This window comes from Prunus avium, chromosome 3 (assembly GCF_965620075.1).
Source record: "Prunus avium chromosome 3, drPruAviu1.hap1.1, whole genome shotgun sequence".
Lineage (NCBI taxonomy): Eukaryota > Viridiplantae > Streptophyta > Magnoliopsida > Rosales > Rosaceae > Prunus > Prunus avium.
Window position 1 is genome coordinate 11,014,482 of NC_142286.1, and position 25,390 is coordinate 11,039,871.

The following is a 25,390-nucleotide window of genomic DNA, read 5'->3' on the forward strand; positions in this document are numbered from 1 at the left end:
CATCCCACTGTCTTCATTCCATGAGGTTAGGGGTGGGCATTGGAACCGCAAAACCGCAAAACCGAACCAAACCAATCCGAAAAAAACCGAAAAAAACCGTGTTGACCGGAAAAGTCAAAAACCGAAATAAATCCAAACCGAACCGGTTCAGACTGGTTCCGGTTCCGGTTTTTCACCCTAAAGAACCGGTCCAATCCGAACCGGTCCAATAGAGTTAATTAATATATATTTTTTATATTATATATATTTATAAAAAAGCCTTAAGTGACTTAGGGTTTTTTATTTCTTCGTTTTTTCCTCCCCTCCCATCCCATTACGTTTCTTCCTCCCCTTTCGTTTCATACTCAGCCAGCCGCCACCGATTCCAAACCTCTCTCTCAGCCATCACGTCACGCCTCTCTCTACCGCCGCTCTTCTCTCAGCCTCTCTCAGTCGCCGTCGTCACGCAGGTCAGATTCTCTCTCTCTCTATCTTTTTTTTTTCCCCAATTCGATTTTCTGACTCTCTCTGTCCTCCAGCAAATCGGAGATTCCATTCGCTCGCAGCGTCCACCTCTTCGTCTCGCATAGCTCTCTGTATCTGTCTCTCTCTCAGGTACTGTTCATCTCCCTCTCTCTCTTTCAGCTCATCTTCGATTCTGTTACTAGGGTTTTGCATCTGTTTGGGTATTTAGGTTTTGATTGTGTGTGCATCTGTTTACCCGCTCCTTCCTTGCGAAAAATCAATGCTGGAGGAGTTACCGATTGTTGTTTGCAGATTTATGTCTTCTCCTTTGCAGATTTATTTTTTATTTTTGTTTTTTGATTTTCTGTTTTTCTGTTTTTCTGTTTTTGTTGGTGGTCGTTACCGCTGTAGATGGTCGTTACCAGATTGGAATCTACACTGTACGAGGAATTCAATATGGGGAGGAGATCACATTCGACTACAATTCTGTTACAGAGGTATGCCTCTTTTGCCTATGGGTCTCATTTACACTAGATTGCAATCTACATGACTAAGTGTGTAACAATTGGTGCCAATCTATTTTTTGACAGAGTAAGGAAGAATACGAAGCATCAGTTTGTTTGTGTGGCAGCCAAGTTTGCCGGGGAAGCTACTTGAATTTGACAGGCAAAGGAACTTTTCAAAAGGTAGTAGGAAATAATTGTTGTACTCAAGTCTTAGAGGCTCAGGTTCCTCTTGAGGGGAGCCATTGAAGTGTTGTTGGTATTCTTCTCTTTTATCTTTTAAAGTCATTTTATTTTTTATTAACTGGAGTGTTGTGCATTCACCAGGTGCTGAAGGACTGCCAGATTGGGTGATTGCATATTCGGCTCGCTTGGTATGTGACCTTCCTGCTTCCTCAATTTTTCATTTTTGGTAATTTTTGAAATCAACTATCATTTACTCTCCTGTCACTTTCATTTTGGTTGAAGGTGAGGTTTATAAATTTTGAAAGAACAAAGCTTCCTGAGGAGATTTTAAAGCATAATTTGGAAGAAAAAAGGAAGTATTTTTCAGATATTTATCTTGAGGTTGAGAAGAGCGATGCTGAGGTTCAGGTGAGTGTTGTTGACTAATCTCTGTTTCTCTGTGTGTGTGTGTGTAGGTGTTATCATGCCTGCCTGGGTGCTCCCTTGCTTATTATTTCTTTTTGCGTGACAGGCTGAGGGTGTTTACAACCAAAGGCTTCAGAATTTGGCTGTTACTCTTGATAAGGTGATTACCTTTTTCCAATTTATAAAGGAGCTTGTCATCCTTTTGTTTCTTTATCACTTTGTTAAATACTTGTTAAAGTAATTTAGTGGATACCTTTTGTACTGAGAGTTGTGCTCAAGCACATTGTCTTGAGGTTGTGGTTTGGTAGCCAAAGAGGAGTGGACCTTGTTGTTAGAGACATGAGAGAAGCAGTGTATGTTATCAAAATGCGCAAGCAGGTAACTCATTTGGTTGTCTTTGATCATGAAAATGGTCTATTATTCTGATATTTTTCTTTTGCTGTTGCATTTCTTGATCCATTTTCACTTCTAGGTTTCTAGAGTGTTGTTTTTATTTTCTACAAATTCAGGTTATTGATGGCAATACATGGATCTGCTAGGTTCACTTGGTGTACTCGGTTTTCTGAGATGCGGCAACAAAAGAACAAAAGAATGGAGTTATAATTTTAAATTTGATTGTAATATAATTTGTTTTATTATGTGTATTTTCTTGTTGGTTGTAATTTTAAATTTTATATTGGATTGTTTTATTATTTTTGTCAAAGAATGGTGGTTGTTTCAATATGGGAATTGGGCCAATTGTGATGTTTAAGGCCCAAAAATTTTAAAAATCAGATGGTCTTGAAGCTTAAATACACAAAAAAATCAAATTGGGCTTACAGCAAGCCCAAACCGTGAGAACCGGAAACCGAACCGGAAACCGGTAGGTCCGGGTTGGTTCGGATTTTGATATGGATTTTAAACCAAATCGGTCCAAACTGAACCGGTTTGTATTTTCGATTCAGGTTCCATATTTTAACAAAAAGCGGTCCAAACTGGACTGTGCCCACGCCTACATGAGGTAATGGCACGAGTTCCCATGTGCCATTCTTATGGAGAGCTCGCATTTCTTCATTCATGGCTTCTTTCCATTTTGGGTCTTCTAGTGCTTCAGTTACACTATTGGGAATAGGTATGTCGGCTAACTTATTCACAAAGTGTACCGGTGACTTAGATAATCTGGTGAGGGATACATAATTGTTGACGGGATATTTCCCCTTTGCATTAAGATATGCTTCGTAGTGAACTAGGGGTTTACCACGATTCTTCCTTTTTGGAATCTGATATGTAGGCTCTGCGCCTTCTGAAATGCAATCAGTTATTTCATTAATGTTATCAGTTTCAGGTAGAGAAGTTACCTGAATGAATTCCTCAGCAGGTGATTGGTGTGGTACTGGAGCTGAAGAATTCTCTGGAGCAGGCACAAACTCTTCAATTCTCTCCTCCTGAGTGTGATGGCTGGGATCGGACTGAAGCGGAACAATTTCAGAAAAAATTGGGGGAAGAGACCGGTCGTTAGGGTCAGGCGACCGGTCGCTTGCAGGCAGAGTCGTGGACGTGCGTTGCGATGTACGTGGCGATTGGTCGTGAAAGGCATGCGAACGGTCGCTTTCAGGCAGAGTCGTTGGCGTCCGTGGAGACCAGTCGTTAGAGACATGCGACCGGTCGCTTTCAGGCAGAGTCGTTTGCGACCGGTCATTTGCATCTGGCGACCGGTCGTTTTCATCTGGCGACCGGTCGTTTTCATCAGGCGACCAGTCGCTAGAGGTCTGCGACCGGTCGTTCTGAGTCTGGAACGAATCTGGAAAAACTGCTGAAGGAAAAAATTCAGAAATTTGAGAAGGGTCCTCCTGTGCATCCGAAAAATAGCTCTCTTGTTCCCGGAACGCAACATCCATAGAAGTATACACTTTCTGACTTGGAGGATGATGACACCGGTAACCTTTCTGATGAGGTGCATAACCAATGAACACACACTTGTCGGCACGGGGATCTAATTTGCTGCGTTGGTGATCATGTAAGTGGACAAAGACCACACAACCAAATATGCGGGGTTCCAGGTTTTGGGTGGGAGGTATTTGGCTATGGTGTTGGAGTGTTTGAAGGGGGGTTCGGAATTGGAGGATACTAGAGGGAATCTGATTGATAAGATAAGCCGCAGAGAGTACAGCCTCGCCCCAAAAAGACCGAGGCATATTTGCACCAAAGAGGGATGCACGAACTACTTCCAGTAAGTGTCTATTCTTTCGTTCAGCCACACCATTCTGTTGAGGAGTGGAAGGGCATGAGCGTTGATGGATGATACCGTGATCTTGGAAGAACTCATTAAGATCATGGTTGAGAAATTCCCTGCCATTGTCAGACCGAAGAACCTGAATTCGGGTATGAAATTGTGTCTCCACCATGTGATAAAACTGTTGAAACTTGGAACTGACTTCCCCTTTAGTTTTGAGAAGGGAAACCCAGGTCATGCGTGTGCAATCATCAATAAATGTGACAAACCATCTAGCTCCCCCGGGAGTGGTAATTTTAGCAGGGCCCCAAACATCAGAATGAACAAGGGAAAAAGGAATTAAACTTTTATTGGAACTTAAGGGAAAGGGAACACGATGGCTCTTGGCCAGTTCACAAATGTCACACTTAAAACTAGAACTCTCTAAATTTGAAAATAATGAAGGAAATAGCTTCTGTAAATATCCAAACGAAGCATGTCCAAGACGGCGATGCCATAAGCATACTTCGGAAGTTTGCTTCTCAACACTCGTCCCCCCAATTTTGTAAGCTTGACTGAGGCTGGCTTCACTGTCAGATGCCAGGTCCAAATAATAGAGTTTACCCCTCCTAGTATCACAACCAATCGTCTTGCTGCTGAGAATGTCCTGAAAAACATAATGAGTAGGCCAAAAGGTTACAGTGCAATTCAAAGCCGTAGTAATTTGGGCAACAGACAAGAGATTATGATGTAAGGATGGAACAATCAACACAGAATCCAAAGTGAGGGAGTCAGAGAGAGAGAGGGAACCCTCCCCAATCACTGGGGAGGGGGTACCATTGGCATTAGACACCACCGATTGAGAATGCGGTGTATGAGAGATAATTTGTCTCAGATCAAAGGTCATGTGATCAGTGGCTCCGGTGTCAATGACCCATGTGTGTTTCTTTCAGGAACTATGCAAAACATAACCTTGGGTACCTGATGTGGCTACAGAGGCAGAGGCAGGAGCCGGTGCAGGTGGAGCAGCAGGACTTACAGGATCCGTGACGGAAGATGTGTGGAGGGAGTTGCTCTTATTCCTGCGAGGAGCTTTGGAGTGGTCCCACCAATCCAGGTACCCAATTAGTTCATAACAGCGAGCACGAGTATGTTTGCTCCCACCACAATGAGTGCATTTGGTCTCCGGACGAGTGCTTGTGGTCTGAGTCTGAGAAGCACCACCGGTAGAGGGCGAAGGGCCCCTTAGAAGTTCAGTGGCCAGAACCGCAGTGTCTGGAGTACTGGCCATGGTCAGTCGTTGTTGAGCTTCGCGACGTACATATGCAAAAGTTTGGTCAAGGTCTAATTTTGGGTCTTTGCGCAGGATCTTCCCCCGGACTTGATCAAACTGAGGATCGAGCCCGGCAAGGAAAATGTGAACACGAAGACTATCCAGTTCAGTCTGGCACTCAGCGACGTCGGCGTCACAGTGCATGCGATTCGGAGTGCGATGATCAATCTCCTGAAAGATAGTCTGCAGCTGGCTGTAGTATTTGTGGACAGGAGCACCATTCTGTTTAATGGTGAACGCCCGTTTGTTGAGATCAAACAGGAAAGTTTCATCCCCCCCATCAAAGTAGGTTTTCTTCATGGCATCCCAGATTTCTTTGGCGGTACTAAAACGGATGAACCGACCCACCAAGTCTGGAGACATGGAGTCGATGAGCCACCCTTTGACCTGAAAGTTCTCCGTACACCATTGGTTGTAAGTGGAGGAGAGCTTAGAGGGCTGCGGAGTGTCGCCGGTGAGGTACCCCAATTTTTCGCGGCTAGCAATACGTAACTCCATGACCTGAGACCATAAGGCATAATTGGTCTCTGTCAAGGTGATGCCGGTAGGAAACGAAGCATTGTCACTCTGAATAGTAACAATTTGGGGGGATGAGGAAGTGGAGTCGGTGGTTTTGGAAACAATATCCATGGCAACAGAAGGATTGAAGAATACGAGGGAAAAAACTATTTAGGGTTTCGGGTTTGTGTTTAGGGTTTCGGATTCGTGTTTAGGGTTTCGGGGTTGTGTTTAGGGTTTCGGGATTCAGGATACGAGGATACGGGTTCGTGTTTCAAGGAATTCGATACGAGGATTTAGAGACAACCTAGGATTGATTGCTCTGATACCATGCTAAAATATGAATACGGGTTTGAATATGTTCAGATGATTTATTCTTCTCCATAAGGAGGTATATATATGAGTTTACATAGTGCTTTACAAGGAAAGAGATTCAATCAGGAATTAGGAAAGTATCTCCTAATTATACACAGATTTGTCAACTAAATGGAATGGGAAAGTAAATTCCTTAATTAATTAGGAGACTCACGTCAACAATTACATGATGGCACTTTGGAAAGGGCTCAAGGAGTTATAATCTCATCACCATAATTGTCACACCCATGGCCATTAATTCAGCTAAACCAAGAACGAAGTTAGGGGCTTGAAAGGCAGGCATTACAAGAACGTGACGAGAGTCCAGACCTAGAGCGTCTTCATGATGTAAAATACATCATCGTCCATGGAACATATCTAAGAGTTGTTGAGCTTTCATGGTACCACCAGAGGCCAAGTATTTCCCAGCATCAGAACTTTCAAAACAACCCTCGACAACAAATATGATTAGTGAAAATGTTCTATTGTATCTACGTCAATCCCCAAGACAAAACTTTTATGTCCAATCCCTGCTACTAGAAGATGAAACAAGTCTCTTTGTGTGTTGTGCTTGTGCACCTACCTACATTCTCCACTTTTCCAGATGACAACTTTATTTGGCTGTAACCTCAAGGCTCCAACGCGAACGAGGCCAACAAGAACTGTTTTCTCAGCAATCTAAACCCCAGATGATGCAGGATTAAAGGAAACAGGACGGCATATTAATTTTTAAATACTTGATATATCAAACTTTTAGAACGCCTTAAATCAATCCACTTACTTGTCCAAAATTCTAAAACTAGATAAAACAAAGAGGAATGCTATTCACAATCGCTCTAAAGCGATTCTCAAGAAGCAGGAGGAGGAGAGAAGAGAGGAAGAGAGATATAGACAGAAGTAGAGGAGGAAAGAGGAAGAAAATTAAAAAAAGAAAGACAGAGAGAGACGGAGAGCAGAAGAAGAGAGAGAAGAGAGAGCGCGAGGCAACCAAGAGAAAGAAAGAGAGAAGAATAAAAAAATTAAAAGGAGAATACATTGGGAACGCGTGTACACATGTCTAGCAAGTATCATGAGAATCGCTTTAGAGCGATTGTGAATAGCATTCCTCAACAAATTTTGCAACTCTACTCAAGTAACCCACTAGTTCACTCATTTGTGCAGAATCTCAGACCGTCGAGCATTATCCTTATCATTTTGCTCCCCATTCTCTTCAACAACGGAAAAAAAAAAATTGAAACTTCAAATCCCCAGAGCCAAGCATAATAATACAACTAATCATACTCAATGGTGGGATTAATCCCCGCTCGGGCTCGGGATTCGGCTTGTCTTGGCTACTTTCAACGAGTTTAGGGTTTCGAACCCCTACCATCAACTGAAAGTGGTAGTTTGACAACCGCACCGATGTGGGCTCTTCACCTCATCAAGATTGCTCCCCTTTGTGTTTGTTTATGGTTTTCTTTCGGTGAAGTGTGATTGTGGGGGACAACACGCCTCCTGCCCGCACCCATGCTTTTTGTTTATTTATTAATTACTGTAAGGAAAGTGTTTTGAATGATTTTTTGTTCAAAGTTGGTAATTTATTTTGTTCAAATCAATGCTCTGCCAGTTGGAGGAGCTTTCGATGTGGGCTCTTCATCGCATCAAGAATGCTCCCCTCTGGTTTTTGTTTGTGATTTTCTTGTGGGGGACAAGGACAACACGCCTCCTGCTCCCCTCTTCATCGCATCAAGAATGCTCCCCTCTGAAATCTCTAAAAATCTCTAAAAATTTCTCGCTTTACCACTTCCCTTCATTTCAAAACTTAACCGTTAAGGTCATAATAACAAGAAGCTCCTTAAACCTAAATGCATATAATCAAATTCAAAATCAACCAACCTTCCATGATCAAAATAAAAAACTTACATTGTTCTGATAAAACAGTAACTTGTACAAATACAAGGACAAATACAAAAAAAATCAGCTCTCTACCCTAAGGAGCAAAGTAGCTAAATGCCCTTGCAGAAAATAATCCACTCTTTCCCTAACCCAAAACAGGGCAATAAAGTTGTCAATGTTGCTACCAACCCAGAAATACGGCTTGCTTTCGTAGAGACACTCCAAATTCAATACCTCTCTCTGTATCCCAGATTTCAGCTGCGAGACGGTCTCCAATTCAAAAAAGGAAGTCAGACACTCCAAGTTTGGTGAAATCATCATAGAAATCACTATCATCCGAGTCGTACCCATAAAAATCTCTAGCATAACACCGATACTCATCACAGTCAAACTCCGCAGGATCATAATAAAATCCATTGTCTTCCTCAGGATCATCGTAAAATCCATAATCATCACAGTCAGAGGCTGCAACACGAAATTCATAGTCCTGAATGGAATCATTGGGAAGCCGCAATTGTTTAATTCGTTCTGCACATCTTTTTCCCAAAGCTCCCTTCAGATTAAGATTGAAACAATGGCGCAGATCAAGTGACTCAAGATGAGGACAGCAATCAAGAATCTTCATCAAGCCATCATTAGTGAGCCGATTTGCGAAAAGTTGAAGGTGGTGTAAACCATTCATCGTTCCTGCTATAGCAAATGCTTCGTCATCTTTCCTTAAAGGATTCTCATCATAGTAATTAAACACACCGATCGCATCATCCGATAAATTGGACCTGTTGAATTTGAATGACTTCAAAAGAGGGCAAGAGCGCCCCACTACTTGTAGAGATGTGCATGAGAAATTGCATAAAGAGATCTCAAGCTCCTCTAGCATAGTAAGCTTTGAAGCCACTTTACCCAACCCCTCATCAAATATCATATCGCAAGACACTAGCCGGAGACGTCTGATACCACCGCAACTATTGACAAATTTTCGAGACGAATATTCAGCCATCCATTACACACACAGAAACAAATTCAAATTCTACAACATAATATAATTCGAATTTGGAAGGAAATTCCAAAATAAATGTACATGGGTTCCTCTGTTCATGTGCTATATAAAATTTCAAATTGAATATAACTATCACCAAAATTCAAGTCAGGGAATTTATTGAGCCCAGTTAACCAAATTAATAAAATCTTCATACCAAAACAAATAAAGGAATTTGTAGCAAAAAATCAAAAAAATCAAATACCTGTCAGTGATATACTCAAGGAGATCATTGCTGCCGAAGTGCTCGATATTGATATCAACCAGATGACTACAGCTACGATCCACTGCGTGGCGGCACATCTCATCCAAGTCGTAGAACATGTCGTCGTAATCGCCATCGTTGGCCATATCGATGGCGCGCCACATGAGAGGGTCCTTGCAGAAGTTGCGCCAAGCCATGCACACCTTCTGCGCGCTCTCCAGAATCTCGACCGCTCTGAGTCGTGACAGTATGGAAATGGTGATGTCCCGTGGAAGGTCCAGCCAGTTTCGCATTTCGTTCTGGGGGGTTCTGGATTTGGGTTTGGGCCTCCAGACGAGGGTCTTCTTGTTTCTTTTCTTGCCCATGAGGTTCTGGGTTGTTTGGATTCTGGGATTATGATTTTCGGGAAAATGGAGGATTAGGTTTTCTGCCCCTGGAGAGAGGGAAACAAGTGATGACTGGTAAGTCTGTTTTAGTCCTTTAAAAAGGAGAAACTTTCCATTGTTTAAAACGTACCGATAGGCTCAGGCGGGAACTCCATTTTGCGAACCCTATTTGCGGCTCCATCTCAGCCATTTAAGTGATCTCAACGGCTGGTGAGAAAAAGCAAGCTCACACTAGAATCGGGTATGCTGCAATTTCTCCTTTGCCACTCGCACCTTTTCTTCTACCTTCCTTCTGGCATTTAATTGTTCGCACCTTTTCTTCTTCCTTCCTTCTGGCATTTAATTGTTTTTTGAATTATGACTACAAACCCCAAAATCTGACAACCCAAATACCCAGAAGCTCATAACTCCACCCAAAAACCAGAAACCCTATCGAACATTGGACCACATCCAGAACTATACCTATGCCCACTATCCAATAAACCTAGGAATGTGTCGATCCGAAATCAATAGGTAATGTGGGCATAGGAATGACCAGGACTCCAATTTAGCAATGTCCATTTCTATCTCCTACCACTTCCTGATTTTCAGTCCTATTGAACATTAGATTTCACTAAAATTTCATGGGTAAATCCACATCATTGAATGGGATAACATGAAAACTTGCTCAGTAAGTTGAAAGAAAATTCCCAACTCGTCAAAACCTACGAAAATTCTACAGTGGACCTGGTGCATGGTTGCACCAAGTCCTATTGACCGTTTAGGATTTAGGGTTTAGGGATGCCCAAATTTGAAATGGCTTCGTAAATCTGAAGCTACTCTGATCAGTAAGTATTACAGGCTGTAAACTTATAGCACCAATACAATACATTTTTCTTTCTATTTTATTTGTAATTTAAATCATTTTAGAAATAAAGTTTTTTTTTTTTTGTCGCTACTCCCTTTAAGTCGTTTTTTTCTCTTTTTCAGCTTTGCCTAATGGACTGAAAATCAGTGACATTGACCATCTTTATTAACTTAAAACCTTATCTTTATCCATTTTATCTAAAAATTGTTAATCCAGCTTTACTTTCTAACCAGTAAATAAATAAAAAATTGAGTTAATTTCAATTTATTATCTTGAATTTTTAACTAAATTGCATGGTAATAACGGTATTTTCAATTTGAACACTTGTACGTTTCAAAATTGTGATAATATAATTCTGTCATTAGACAGATTATCAAGAAGAATTAATTGAGATAATATAATTGTGTGTGTGTGTGTGTTCCTTTTATGTTCTTAAACTTGGGCTTCATTGATTTCTCATCAAAAACTATTTGAATGAAGAAAGCTATCCGCTTCATGAGACTGGAATTGACCATGGCTTGCCATGACAATTGCGATGGCTTTTTCCCTGTTCTGTTTTAGGTTTCAAAATCTAAGAGAAACCCTGATGGAAACAAAGAAACGATTAAAATGCACAATTTAAATTTGATTTACAAACACAAATGAGTGCACGAGGAAATTTAAGGGTGGTTTTAGAGTGCTAAAATCACCTTCCATGGCTAATCTTGCATTTCCCTCGCGAAAGGGATTTGTCGGGAATTTTTCATGTCCATTCTTATTCAGGGAAAATAAAAATCAATTTATCAGGGGAGTGAAATTGAGTTATTTCGAATTCCAATGTTCGAAAATGTTGTTGAAAATAGTTGAGGTGATTGTGCACTGGTGTAAAGTTGTGTGCAAGTGTGTCTTCTTCTTTTCCATTTAAGAAGACGGAGAAACAGTGCACAATAAATTGTACACTGGAACTACTTACATATAAGAAGAAATAAAAAAGAACATCAGTAACAAGCAAATGTTCAAAATCATATGCTTGCACGCTCAATTTACTGGAAAAGAGAGGCAGTAATAGCTAATTACATGGAATGACCTACTGGATTAGGAAAAGAGAGAGTAGTTACACCGATTCTGGTTCCCCATCATAAACTAATGAATATGAAGCCTAATACACTATCAGAAACATCAACTTATGTCTGTGTGCAAGTGTGTGTCTAATAGAGAGATTCCTGCATCTGACTGATAACAGTGCAAACAAATTATGCAGACGAGCAATCGCATTACCATTCAGCCAATTCACTCTTTCTCAATTTTCTCATTATCTCAACACCCTTTTCGCCAATGGCCTAGAATTACTCACCTGTAGCAGTGACTTTACGATAAAAGAACTAGCATCCAAATAAGAAACAGATCATGGAACAATAAAGTATGCTTACAAACTACTTCTACCAAAAACATAGCACAAGAATGTTCAAAATGATGTGGTTGCAGCAGCTCCATTTGCCACATAATCAAGGGGATGAGCCTAAATTGTAGGTGATGTCATGTATAAAACCTTCCAATGAACACATCAACTTCATATGAACTTAGAGGAATTTCTAAAGGCAAAAAAAACATCAGTAATAACCAATAGTATGAACCACATGACACAACCTCCTTATTAAGGAAGTTTGAAGCGGTGAATTACTTTCTCTCCCCATTCCTGGTTTGATCTAATGTTTGGACTGCACATCAAGGTAACCCTGCCCTGTCCTTGAATGAAACTAAAACTTCCATTCTAATAAGGACAGAAGTACAACTTAATTGTTAAGATTTGAGGAAAAATGTTGCATAGTTCTGGCATTTCTCCATAAGTACAATTTAAAATACATTACAGGAATTTCCATCACAACAATTGAAATACACTGTTATATGTTTTGTGGACACAGTTGTTGAGATGTTTTTTGTTTCCTGTTAATTTTCTCGTTCTTTTGACGATTGCCATGCCCTAGTCTTATAACAGCCACTTAAGCAATAACAGAAAACTTCAAACAGTTAAAATGTTGGAAGTGACTCTTCTTTCACATCAGTTCAAACAGCTAAGTGAAAGGACAAAAAACTAGTTCTACACCAATTAACTCAATGTCCAGGGCCAATTATTTAGAACCACCATATCAAACACAGAAATCAACAAAATACATCTGAAAGAAGCATATGATTTTTTTATAATTTTTTTAAATACATATTTACTGCTAAAGAAACAATGATATGCCATATTTCTTTGATACGAACAACAGTGCAGAGTAAGTAATCCCTCTCAAAGAATTACCCTTTCCCTAATCACCACTTGAAACGGAAAATATGAACAATGACCATCCAACCTTAACCACAATACCAAAGCACCATCAATTGCTTCACTACTGCATAAATATCATTAACATGAAAAAGCTTACGTATCCTATATAAATTCATATATGTTCTAGACAGCATCCAAGCATACATGATTAACCATATAAAAATTGATGTATATTTATGAAAAAACTCTTCACTAGAGATACTCAATCTTACAAACTTCAGGAAGGTGTATAAACTCACCGGTTATTGGATTGCGCACAACAACAGGGCCATAGATGAAAGGTTTGGAACAGATAACTTCTTTTTTGTTTTCCCAAGTACAGTATCTGTGCTCCGAGTCCTCATAAAGTCCAACGAACAAATATTCCGTCTTGCAATTCTATCTCTCTGCAACAATTCTGGTTCTCATCATAAACTAATTCATATGAAGCCTAATACACTATCAGAAGCATCAACTTATGTCCGTGTGCAAGTGTGTGTCTAATAGAGATATTCCTGCATCGCATTACCATTCAATCAATTCACTCTTTCCCAATTTTCTCAGTATCTCAACACTCTTTTCGACAGTGGCCTGGAATTAGTCCCCTGTAGCAGGACTCTATGATAAAAGAACTAGTCTACAAATAAGACACAGATCATGGAAAAATAAATTATGCCTACAAACTACTTCTTCATAAACATAGCACAAAATTGCTCCATTTGCAACATAATCAAGGGGATGAGCCTAAATTGTAGGTAATGTGACACATGAAACCTTGCCCTTCCCTTGAATGAAACTCAAACCTCCATTCTAATAAGAGTAGAAATGCAACCTAATTCTTAAGAGCAGGGGTTTTGACAAAAAAAGTTTACATACTTCTGGCATTTATCCATTCTATTACAGGAATTTCCACCACAACAAATGATATGAACTCAAAGTTCACATACTTCTGGCATTTGGACAAATGCCATGCCCTAGTCTTATGACAACAACTTAAGCAATAATAGAAAACTTCAAACAGTTAAAATGCTGGAAGTCACTCTTCTTTCACATCTGTGCAAACAGCTATTCTTATTTATAGAACCCTGAAATCATATTGTTCCAGAATCCACAACTGACTGATTTAAATCGGACTGAAAGAAACCTATGATTTTTATTTTGTTCTTAAGCATAATTACTGCTAAAGAAACAATAATATGCTCTATCTCTTTCATACGAACAGCAATATAATATATGACCCAACAAAAAATGAGAATTTCATTGTACCAAATGATCAAAACGAAGAACTAAAACAACAATTGCGAAGATAGATACAGAGATTAAAGCCTAACAGCATCTCCAACGACCTTGTCTTCATTCTCCACAACACCACCCCATTCGGCTTCACCGTCACCCGCCAATCCTCCAACGACGTCATTTTCGACGCCTCCCCGAACCCATCAAACCCCGACACCTTCTTGGTCTTCAAGAACCAATACATCCAGCTCTCCTCCTCCCTCCCCAAAGCCAGGTCCTCCCTTTTCGGCCTCGGCGAGCACACCAAGTCCTCCTTCAAGCTCACCCCCAACCAGACCTTGACACTCTGGAACGCTGACATTGCCAGCGCCAATGCTGACATCAACCTCTACGGGTCCCACCCCTTCTACCTGGACGTCAGGTCAGCTTCTCCAGATGGTAAGGCCAACGGCGCTGGAACATCTCATGGAGTGTTGCTGCTGAATAGCAATGGCATGGACATAACATACGGCGGTGATAGAAATACTTATAAGGCCATTGGTGGAATTGTGGATTTGTATTTCTTTTCTGGGCCGACTCCGGAGTTGGTGGTGGAGCAGTATACAGAGCTCATTGGTCGCCCTGCCCCTATGCCCTATTGGTCTTTTGGTAAGTTTGTTTGCACTCAAATATTGTAAATTCCACTTTTCTTAGGCAGGTACTATATATTATCACATTTCTCAAATCGCATTTCACATGTGACATCAATTATTATGACTAAGAGTATATGTCATTTGTACCATCTCAACTAATCATGTTTTTGTATCGGCACTTATTAGTAGACAAGCGCTATGTCACATGACCAGTCGAATTCTTCAATTGAAATGTGCATACATAGTCCTTGTTTGATATTAGCATGGTCCAAAAATTTCCTTCCTACTAGCATAGTATGCTTGCAATTTTCATCTTATTTTGGAATCACATTGACTTTGTTCACTTATTCTCTGCTGAAGGATTCCACCAGTGTCGATGGGGTTACAAGAATGTTTCCGATCTTGAGGGTGTGGTTGCTGGCTATGCAAAAGCCGCTATCCCCCTTGAAGTTATGTGGACAGACATTGATTACATGGATGCATACAAGGATTTTACTCTTGATCCCATCAACTTCCCATTGGATAAGATGAAGAAATTTGTCAACACCCTTCACCAAAATGATCAGAAATATGTGCTCATCTTGGACCCTGGTATGTTCACTCTGCAGCAAAATTGATGTTACATGCAGTTTTTCTGATGAGGCAGAAAATGATAGTATTATGACTCTCACAGGTATCAGTGTGAATGAGAGCTATGGAACCTACAACAGAGGGCTGAAAGCAGATATATTTATAAAACGTGACGGAATTCCTTACCTGGGAAGTGTTTGGCCTGGCCCTGTCTATTTCCCTGATTTTGCACATCCACAAAGTGAAAACTTTTGGGCTAATGAGATAAAAATATTTCAAGATGCTCTGCCTTTCGATGGTCTTTGGCTTGATTTGAATGAGCTATCCAATTTCATCACGTCCCCTCCCACTCCATCTTCTACACTTGATGACCCTCCTTACAAGATTAACAATGCCGGGGTCCTGCGTCCCATCAATAACAATACTGTTCGGCATCAGCGCTACACTTCGGTAACATCACAGAATATGATGCTCATAACTTATATGGACTCTTGGAATCCAAAGCAACAAACAAGGCCTTAGTCAATGTGACTGGTAAAAGACCATTTATACTTTCTAGATCCACTTTTGTAAGCTCCGGTACGTACACAGCACACTGGACTGGAGACAATTCTGCAGAATGGAGTGATCTGGCATACACAATTCCAGCAATTCTGAATTTTGGCCTCTTTGGAGTTCCGATGGTTGGAGCTGATATATGTGGATTCATAGGAGATACAAATGAAGAACTCTGCAGGCGGTGGATTCAGGTAACTTATAAGCCTTCAAATTGAACACTTCCACAAAAACTAGATCACATTATACATCTTGTTTTACCTAGAACTTTGCTATGCTGTCAGTTATAATCATCAGAACATGTGCAACTAATTTAACGATGCTATGTCTCTATGTAGCTAGGGGCCTTTTACCCTTTTGCAAGAGATCACTCAGAGAAGTTTACAATCCGTCAAGAGCTCTATCTTTGGGACTCGGTGGTGGCAACTGCAAGGAAGGTGCTTGGCCTGCGCTATCGGTTGCTCCCCTTGTTTTACACATCAATGTATGAGGCACATAAAAAGGGGACCCCCATTGCAAGACCCCTTTTCTTCTCATTTCCTCAAGATATCAGAACTTATGAGATCAACACTCAGTTTCTGATTGGCAGAGGTGTAATGGTGTCACCTGTGTTGAAGCCAGGAGTAATTTCAGTTGATGCATATTTTCCTGCAGGAAACTGGTTTGATCTCTTCAACTACTCAAACTCAGTAAGCGTAAAATCGGGAGAGCACGTTACACTGGAAGCACCACCTGATCATATAAATGTACATGTCTGCGAAGGAAACATTTTGGCCTTACAAGGAAAGGCCTTGACAACAGAAGCAGCCCGAAAGACTGAGTTCGAACTTTTGGTTGTTAGCAGCAGTGGACAGAGCACCGGAGAAGTTTTCTTGGATGATGGAGAGGAAGTGGAAATGGGAGGAGAGGGAGGCAAGTGGAGTTTAGTGAGATTTTACGGTGGAACAGGAAATGGAAGTGTATCTGTAAGATCAACGGTTGTCAATGGAGGATTTGCTTTAAGCCAAAAATGGGTCATTGATAAAGTTACCATCATTGGGTTGGACAAGGTTGATGGATTGGAAGGGTATGCATTGAACATTACTAAGGGAGCAAACTTGAAGGGGGGACACTCAGATATCAGGGCCAGCTTTGACAGCAATAAGCGATTTGTCACGGTAGAGATTTCCAGATTATCCATTCTTATAGGAGCAGATTTTAACTTGGAGCTGAAGTATTGATACTAGTGAAAATTAACACTCTTCTAGAGAGAACAATAAGTTACATGCCATTCATATTTATGGCTCCCCTGGAAGACATGTTTTATACATCACCTGTACCCAAACACAGTCAAAAATGAAATGACATACACTTGTTGGATTGCACTTCAACCAGTTACCCCAACCCAAACACTGAACCAAAAACCAATACAGCAAACCACTCATATTGATGTCAACTCCAAAAACCCAAAACCAGTACATTTTTACTGGCCTTCATCATTTTATCTATTCAACAAATCAATTTATTATATTATCAGAAATATGACATAAGATATTATCAAATTGCCAAAAACTGAAAGTGCAGGGAAGAAATCTGGAGGGGGAAATGCAACAGTATAAAAGAAATTTGTTGAACCAGAATGATGAAGTGTTCAGTATACTCAGACAAATATCAACCTGAACAGAAAAGCAGAGTCATTCAAGATCATCCACAAAAAAATAAAAAAAATTTAGAACACTGAATAAACATAAATTCTGAATAATACAGCAGCTTAAACTTAGAACTGACACACGACATGCATGTAGCAGTAGGTAGTAGTAATCCAAATTTCCAGATCTACAGATAAAAACCAGGAACTTATGAAAAATCAGGTCCAATCTCCACTCTATAAAAGACAGAGATTTAACTGACAACATCCCTCAATCATTTAACCATACCTTGATTAATACAAATTCAAATAAACAAAGGAGCCAAACAAAATATACATTACCATGTCCAAATTAATATGCTTCCTGGGAGCTTGATGATCTGCACCTATTTCACCTGCATATATATATCTACAAGGAAATAAACCCAAATTAATAGGTTTGTATTACCCCTCTGCCCATTGTCCACTCTAAGACTTGGAAATCATCAGAGGGGTAGTGAAATAAATCAAATTAAATTCCCGATCGAAACTCTTCCTCCCCATAAAAGAATTCTCCAATCCAAACATTTGAACAACACATTTTCACTGCAGGTTTCATATTTAAACAATGAACCAAACTGAAATGTGAATCGATCAATGACAACATATCAATAATATAAGTACTCATGAATCAACAAGCTAAGAGTTACTGTAACTAGTATGGTATAGGGTTTGTTTTGGTGAATGAAAATTGTGAGAGGAGATGCATTCCCAATAAGTCAAGTACATTGATCAAGTCCTATTTAGTCTTATTCAAGACTCTGCACTTGAAGTCAAATAGAGTGAACTCTAACTCAATGTCAATACAAAGTTTTTTCTTTTTTAAAAGGACGTTTGTATAGCGGCTTTCACATTATAAGGGCGGTAGCTGATCGGTTCATAATTGTATATCATTTTGTACCCTTCTAGCTTATGATTTGGTTATGTTTTTGAGTTAAACTTGTGCTTTTAATCCTTTTTGTGTTTATCTTTCAGTTCATTGAGCTTTAGGTAATAATGATGGCTTTGGATAGTAAATGATGCAATCCATGCATGTTAGGGCCTAATTTGGATGAATGGATGAAGAGCTTAAAGACAAACTCAATTTTGGCTACAGTCCTCTGCCAGCCCAGTTTCGTAGGTCATATTGCAAGCTTTGTTTCAGCAACCTACATAGCTCGGATGAGGCCACATTCTTCATGAAAGTTGTTCCAATGGGTGTATACTATAACATATCCGAAATTCAGCCCCATTGGATAATTGTGGATTCTGTTACCTAGCAAACACAGAGCCATGCTCAGGATGGATTTTATCAGCGCGCAAAATGAGTTAGCAATTTGTTTTGGCCTTAACTTCCTCCTCCGACCTTGGATTGGCCCAAATGATATATGGCTGGAAAGAAGACATTCTGAACTTCAAGTTTGAGTGCTTAAAGTCTTAATTTGCTTAAGGGAAGCCCAATTCGTAAGCCCTTGAAGTTGCTGGTCATGCTGACCTCAGGATGAGCTATTATTTCTGGTTGGAAGCTTGGTCATGGTGACATGAAGATGAGCTAGGGCTGCTGGTGGGATTTATTAGTGAAGTGCATCAACCATTTCAGATTTTATAAAACAAGTGTTGTATGCATTAGCCATACTTAATTCAGATTTTCAGCTTCCTTAGGCCTATATATAGTGAGGTTTCCCAAGCTTGTAAACACACCCCAAGGGGGGGAGCTCTCAAACACTTCTCTAGAGCTCCCTTCCCTTCTCTCCCTCAAATTCTCTTAGTTTTCCTTTCTAGTTCTCAATTCTAGCTTTCTTTAATGTTTTCTTAGTTGTAATTTATTTTTCTTGTAATGTACATTCTTTCTTAAGTTTTCAAGTTGAATTAGTTTCCAAGTTTCAATTATGGTTTTTGTTCTTATTCATTATGCTTATAAGTTGATATGCTAGTTTGAATGATTGATCACCATTTAGGCTTGCATGTTAGCTATCTTGGTTTGAATTAAGAGTAGACACCATGCTTTAATTCGAATTGAACTATGAATAGGAAGAGTATGTATGGACATTCGACAACAGGGATTAGATACATGCTTGGTTGTTTAAATTGTTCTTCTATGCTTAATGGGTTCCTAATGCTTAATTTTAGGTTAGACAACAAATGATCAAATTAGGGAATTAGGAACACAAGGTTATGACCACACACCATGGCTTAATCATACTTTAGCTAGAATCAATCCATTAATCTAATTGAACTTGGGAACTTATCTACTTGAGTTAGTTATTTTCTTTCTTCCTTGTTTTATTTATTTCCTTTTTTTTTCATTTCTGTTTTGTGTAGGGAAAATGAATTGGATCATTCAATCACCAATCCTCGTGGGATCGACCTCGCACTTACATATGCTATACTACCAAACGGCTCGTGCACTTGCGAGTATCACAAGTTGAGGATGCAACTGAATCCATTTTGGTGCAGCTGAAATCCACACAACAAGTTTTTGGCGCCGTTGCCGGGGATCGGTAACATTGTTTGATTCTATTTGGCTTTCCTACTTTATTTTTTTTTTCTTAACTGGACAATTTCAAGTTTTAAAGTTAATGACATTAATGGACAAGTTGTGTTTGTAGTCCAACAGAAAAGGACAATTGCCCAACAAGCAAGAGAACTGGGTTTAAGTCCCAGCTTACACAACCCATTGGTGCTTGTTGCTTTGAAGCATGGAATTGGACATGTGTTGATTTTTCCTTTTCATTTTTAGTTTTTTTTTTTATATTTCGTAATCCTTTAATTCTGTTTCAAGTTTTTTGTGTTCGTTTTAGCAATTTATGATAGCTTAATAAAAATGGAGAGAGATGGCAACCTCAATCATAAGAATGGGGAGTGTGGAGCAGTGGGAGAAGTCGCGACCTCCAAATGCATCATGCTCGACCTAATCGCTTCAAGGGGGAGTATTCCAATCCTTTCTCTTTAGTTGTTTTGTTATTACTTCAGTAATTTTAATTTTCTATTTCTTTTATTAAAAAAAAATTAAAAAAGATTTTTTATATTAGCTGACTCGTGGTAACTCCAGTGAGCGTCTCCGTCAATACAGTGTCTAGGAGTTCTTTAGGCGACACCTTCGGTGTCTAAGAAGTTTGGGTTTTAAGTGGGACCTTTGTGACCCCTCCAACCTTCCCGGATCCCCTGGCTGTGTTTTCTGAGGCCCTTAACTGGTCATCCATGAGTTGCTTGTATATTTGTGTGTTTTTTTTCAAAAAAAAAAAAAAAAACAAAACAAAAATTAAAAAATTAAAAAATTAAAAAGTTTAAAAAAAAATTGAAATTTGAGTTTTTATTTAATTTTCCTTGTAAATTGCAATTTGGAACTTCTTTGTTGTTTTTTTTTTCTTTGTGTGGTCAGTTAGTTGTAAATAATAATAAATTAAAAAAAAAAAAATCAATTTGGAAGTTCTTTGTTTTCTTTTATGTTCTTTTTTTTGTTTTGTTAGGTTAGTTTATTTATTTACGTGGTGTGGTTAGTTAGTTTATTTCTGAGTGTTAAAAACACATTTTTATTTCATTTCAAACATTACAAACAAAGAAAAAAAAAAGTAAAACAAAAAAAAAAACAAAAAAAACATTCAAGTAAATTAAAAATAAAAACAACTTCTTCATCTTCATCTTCATCTTCATGGCATGCCTCTATTGTCTCTTACTTGCAGAATCTGCAGCAGCTCCACATGGTCCTCATTTTTTCTCTGCAGTGCTTCCACGTGCTGATTGGCACAGTAGAGCCGCTTCTGCAAGTCCGCCACCATAGCCTTCAAGGAAGTTATTTCCTCGCTCATCGCGGCACACTCCCGTGTTCTCGCCAGCAATCGCATACCCAAATTGGTAGCCGAGACCGCATGGAGAACAGTTAAATTATTGGACTCCTCCACCGCTGCTTTGTCAGACCTCTGTGCCACATGCAGATGATCTGTCGGTGTGAGCTTGCTGCCAATCATGCCTCCAAGCAGCGCTGCTCTGTTCGGCATTGCCTCAGAAAAGTTCGGTATTACCTCAGCAAAGTTTGAGGCCGTACCGTGATGATATGTGGAGTTTGGGAAGACATGGTTTTGAGGAGCCCTTATCTGCGCATTCGGTGGTGCAAGGGACAGTTCAAGGCTAAGATCATCAAGGTGAGTGCATGAGGATGCCATTGTTTTGTTTTTGGATTTTTTGATGTTTTCTCTAAATTTGCAGGAAGAAATGCGGGGTGCTCTTCTACTTCACCGAGATGAGTTTAAATAGACTTATGCAGATGAGGGAGCCGAAAGCACTTCGGATCTCGAGGGTGCTATCCTGTGCTCTTTTCTCTCGGATCCCTTCATTTCTGGCGCAAATTGCGAGCACGTTTTTTTTTTAAAAGGGAGCATGTCTACACTTTCACTTACTTTTGCCTCCCTGTTTTCTGATGTTTGTGTTTTTGCTTTTTCAGTTTTTATTTTATTTTATTTTATTTTATTTTATTTTCAATTATTTTCTTCTTGTTTGACTGGTTTCTTAATAATGTAGTTGGAAGAAGAGACAAAATTAAAGATGCGTCTTGGACACCTGGTGCAAGAATCCCAACTCTTCTTTTAAATTCTTGTTTGAATTGCGTGTTTATTTCAGTTTATTTATTTATTTATTTATTTTGTTTTTTATTTAATTAGGTAGTATAATTTAAAACTCATAGGATATTCTTTGAAGGAGCTAAATTTTTGGTAACTCCAGTGAGCAACTGCAGTCTATACAGTGTCTAGGAGTTCTTTAAGGCGACACCTTCGGTGTCTAAGAAGTTAGGGTTTTAAGCGGGACCATTGTGACCCCTCCAACCTTCCCGGAACCCCTGGCTGTGTTTTCTGAGGCCCTTAACTGGTCATCCTTAAGTTTTTCTCTTAAAAGAAGAAGCAGTTATTTGTGTATTCACTTAACTAAAAATAAAAAAATAAAAATAAAAAATCTTGTTTGGGTCTTCGTGTTTTTGTTTGATTGTCGTTCTTTAAATTTAGGGTCAATCGTTTCTTTGAGATAGCTAACGTTTTTATTTCCCAATTAAAGAAAAAAAAAAAAAAACACACATACACTTTAAAATTAAATAAAAACTGAAATCATTTCTTCTTGGCCTTCGGTGTCTCGACCATAGGAGCTTTGAGTTTGGCCCTCTGGCTGTCCTCTTCCGGGGCTTCACGCACAGCCTCTTGGGGCTCATCACTTGAGCTCCCAAAGATCGCAATTTTAGCTTGAGCGTAACTACTCTCGCGATCTGCTTGCTTGCGTTTACCCGGTCGGTCTAGGTCCTCCAGCTGCTTTCGCATGTCGCGAGAATACAACTCTACCATCTTTGATAGGTTTTTATTCTCGTCCCGCAATACTTCTAGCTGGTGTCGATTCACCTCCACTATCCTTGACCTCTCCCTTTTTAAGCTCTTTATAGCACTTTGACAATCTTCAACCATACTTCGCTCCGCCGCCAACTGAGCTTTCAGCACCTCTACCTCATGGGACTTCGCAAGTAGGCGATGACCCAAACTTGCGACACATGCTGTACTCTGCACGCTCAGTGCCAGGGCATCACTCGTGACCCGGTTGTCATCCCTTGTCCCGAACACACGTATATCTTTGGGAGTCACTAAATTTCTGCCAACTCCAATGGCAACATCGTTGTCCAGGAGTATTGAGTCATTGACAGTCACAGGCCCCCGTGCGGAGGCAAAGTAGGGCATCCATACTGGTGCTACTGCTTGGCCTCGTGTCTGAGTCGGTGGAGCTAGGTTGAGATCTAACGAAAAGGGGTAGGAAGAAGCCATTTGATTTCTCACTTTTTTTTTCTTTTTCTTGCTTCTTTTCTCTTTTGTGTTTCTGAGTTTGTGTGTTTTTTGTTTTTTGTTTTTTGTTTTTTGTTTTTTTTCCCTTCTTTTTCCTTCTTATAGATGTAGTCTTTGACAAACAAACCCTAGCCGTTGCAGCGTCTAAGCGTTTTCTGAATATCCAGCGTTCCTCGAGTCCCACAACCTTCTCACTTTCCAACCGTTTCCAACACATTTGTCACGACTTGCTTTGTCTGAACGGACGCGTTCAGCAAAGTTGTCGCGCCTTTCCATGAGCCCGTAATTTTCGCTTGTGGATCTGCGGCGCCTCTATGTGTCGACACGTGTCTCACCCTGTCTGTTGGTCCCTTACACTGAACCGAGACATCATGACCCATGTTAAAATCCCGCTCTTTGTGTTGCTGTCACGGTTCGATAGTTTGTTTTTACAAAACTAAATAATAATAAAAAGCCAGAAATGAAAACAAATTGTGGGTCGGGTTTCACTTTAGTTTGGGTTTCAAAGTGGGTTAAATTCACCGTGGTTTGTGTTTCGAAATTGTGGGCTTTGGGCTTCAAAATTTTTTTGGGTTTCGGAATTGTGTGATTAGGGTTTACTGTTTCATTTTTTTTGTTTGTTTGTTTGTTTGTGTTGTAATTTTTATTTTATAATTATTTTGTTTTTGTTTTCTTTTGTGATTTTGTGATTTTTTATTTATTTGCTTTAATACCTTTCATTTGTTGTTATGACATTGTTTGTGGCTAATTTTTAAACATTGAGGACAATGCTCATTTCTAGGTTTGGGGGTATTGGAGTTTAGCAAGTAAACTTGGTTTTTCTTAAAAAAAAAATTTTAAAAAATTTAAATTTCTTTCTTGTTTTGAATCTTGTTTTGTTTAGTCACTTTCTGAACACATTTGATGAGATTGTGATAAATGTTGCATGACTTAAATAAAAAATTGAATTTTATTTATTATTTATTTTTTTCCTTGTAAATTTTTATTGTAAAAAATAATAATTAATTAATTAATTAATTTGGCATCGTTCTAGCATGACATGTTCGAAACCTTCTTTGCACTTGCCATTTGTTTCATAATTTTCCAATTAAAGGATTTGCATGATCTAAAGAATTGTATCAAGCATAAATTAGACTTATATAACCATATAATGTGAGCTTTTGAGCCTTGTGCTTCATTTCATGAGTGTTATACACATACTCTTATTTTCTTGTCATCAAAGTTGTTGTTTGATCTCATTATTCATTGATTTGGTTGAACACTTAAAAGTCATTCATTCTTATGCAATTTGACTTCATGACATTTTAAGAAGTGATATTAAGGCCTTCTTTGGATCATTTGTGCCTTTCAAGCTAACCTTATGCATGCTTAAGCATGATTTTCCATTGTTTACCATTTTGAGCCTACATGTAAACCTTTTCTTTCATTTTACCAATTATATTTCCTCGCCTTAGCCCGAAAAACAAATATTTACCTTTCTAAGGAATTCATGAGCTCTAATTCGGATGTGTTTTTCATGCTAAGTTTGGGAAGGGATATTACATAAAAAAAAAAAATAAAAAAAAATTCACTCAATTGGTGAAAGAAAAGAAAAGAAAAGAGAAAAATTGTGATTAAGTGGTGGTTGAATGAAATTTCATTTTTGGGTTTCATTTTTGGGCCTTCTAAATAAATTGGTGTTTGTTCAATTCAAGGAAAGGAGTATGAATAATTGTAAATGAAGGTATAAGGAGTTTTGATCGTGTAAAAGAAAAAATCTAATCGTGATGATTCGAAGTCTTGCAAACAATTGTTTTATGCTCTTATATTTTGAGTTCCTTGGACTTTGTTTTATCCATACCTTTCATTTCTTACTCACCTTACACCCTTGGCCCCATTACAACCTATGCTAAAGACCTAAATTGATCTTAAATGTCATGTGGTTGAATTGCATTCATTTTTCTACTTTTAAGTGTTTGGCCTCCTTCTTGAGATCATATTAATGCAAGTTCTTCATCTTCCTATTTTTGAGTTAAGTACCTTATGATTTAACTCTAATCCCATGTCTATAACTGAGTGTTGCATTGTAGCCCTCTTCTGAGTGATTCATTTGTGAGAGGACAACTTTGGTGAGATTTGAAGTTGCATTTGTGCTTGGTATGATTTTTGAAATTGTGTGGAAACTAAGATTGGGGAATTTGTTGCATTTGGCTATCACACTACTACACTTTGAGCATATTATGTTTTGAACTTTGCCGCTTTGTGAATAATGTCTAAAATTGAGCTTTTATTGTCAAAACGTTTAAGTCATGTGCATGAGTCATTTCTCTTCACAAAATGTTCGGAAAGACTGTTTTGAGTTTTTATTTTGATTTTGTTTTTTTTTTGTTTTTTGTGTTTTGTGTTTTGT

The 25,390-nt window shown here is 39.1% G+C and overlaps 2 protein-coding genes, 1 long non-coding RNA gene and 1 pseudogene across 12 annotated transcripts; 2 read left to right on the forward strand and 2 right to left on the reverse strand.

Moving 5' to 3' along the window:
- The first annotated feature begins 272 nt into the window (after positions 1-272).
- Positions 273-2,259, forward strand: LOC110749917 (uncharacterized). 9 transcript variants are annotated; one of them, XR_015834669.1, is made up of 9 exons: positions 273-449; positions 519-594; positions 856-941; positions 1,035-1,130; positions 1,275-1,321; positions 1,416-1,541; positions 1,645-1,698; positions 1,832-1,916; positions 2,011-2,259. It is a non-coding gene; the product is annotated as an uncharacterized LOC110749917 (long non-coding RNA). The 9 variants fall into 9 exon arrangements; XR_015834671.1 differs by having other exon boundaries at positions 2,048-2,259; XR_015834668.1 differs by having other exon boundaries at positions 274-449; positions 2,078-2,259.
- A 2,419-nt stretch (positions 2,260-4,678) lies between these two features.
- LOC148295612 (uncharacterized) lies at positions 4,679-5,692 on the reverse strand. Its single transcript, XM_088250540.1, has one exon. It carries the CDS (start codon positions 5,690-5,692, stop codon positions 4,679-4,681), a length of 1,014 nt encoding a protein of 337 aa, XP_088106666.1.
- Positions 5,693-7,748: 2,056 nt separating this feature from the next.
- Positions 7,749-9,971, reverse strand: LOC110749918 (F-box protein SKIP19-like). The gene is made up of 3 exons (XM_021950118.2): positions 9,547-9,971; positions 9,031-9,463; positions 7,749-8,751 (listed from the first exon to the last, which is right to left on the reverse strand). The coding sequence occupies exons 1-3, from the start codon at positions 9,569-9,571 to the stop codon at positions 8,067-8,069; spliced, it is 1,143 nt and encodes a 380-aa protein (XP_021805810.1). The 5' UTR covers positions 9,572-9,971; the 3' UTR covers positions 7,749-8,066.
- Positions 9,972-12,845: 2,874 nt separating this feature from the next.
- Positions 12,846-16,791, forward strand: LOC148295613 (alpha-glucosidase-like; annotated as a pseudogene). The gene is made up of 6 exons (XR_015834544.1): positions 12,846-12,852; positions 12,894-13,042; positions 13,861-14,434; positions 14,779-15,009; positions 15,092-15,737; positions 15,882-16,791. The product of XR_015834544.1 is annotated as an alpha-glucosidase-like (transcript).
- Positions 16,792-25,390: the final 8,599 nt, after the last annotated feature.

Excerpts from the sequence above, each read along its gene's own strand:
- LOC110749918 (XM_021950118.2), bottom strand. The coding sequence starts at position 9,571 with ATGGAGTTCCCGCCTGAGCCTATCG. Across the intron at positions 9,464-9,546 it reads GTTCCCGCCTGAGCCTATCG|GGGCAGAAAACCTAATCCTC; the intron begins GTACGTTTTAAA and ends CCCTCTCTCCAG. Across the intron at positions 8,752-9,030 it reads CTTGAGTATATCACTGACAG|TTGCGGTGGTATCAGACGTC; the intron begins GTATTTGATTTT and ends ATTTGTCAATAG.
- LOC148295612 (XM_088250540.1), bottom strand. The coding sequence starts at position 5,692 with ATGGATATTGTTTCCAAAACCACCGACTCCACTTCCTCATCCCCCCAA.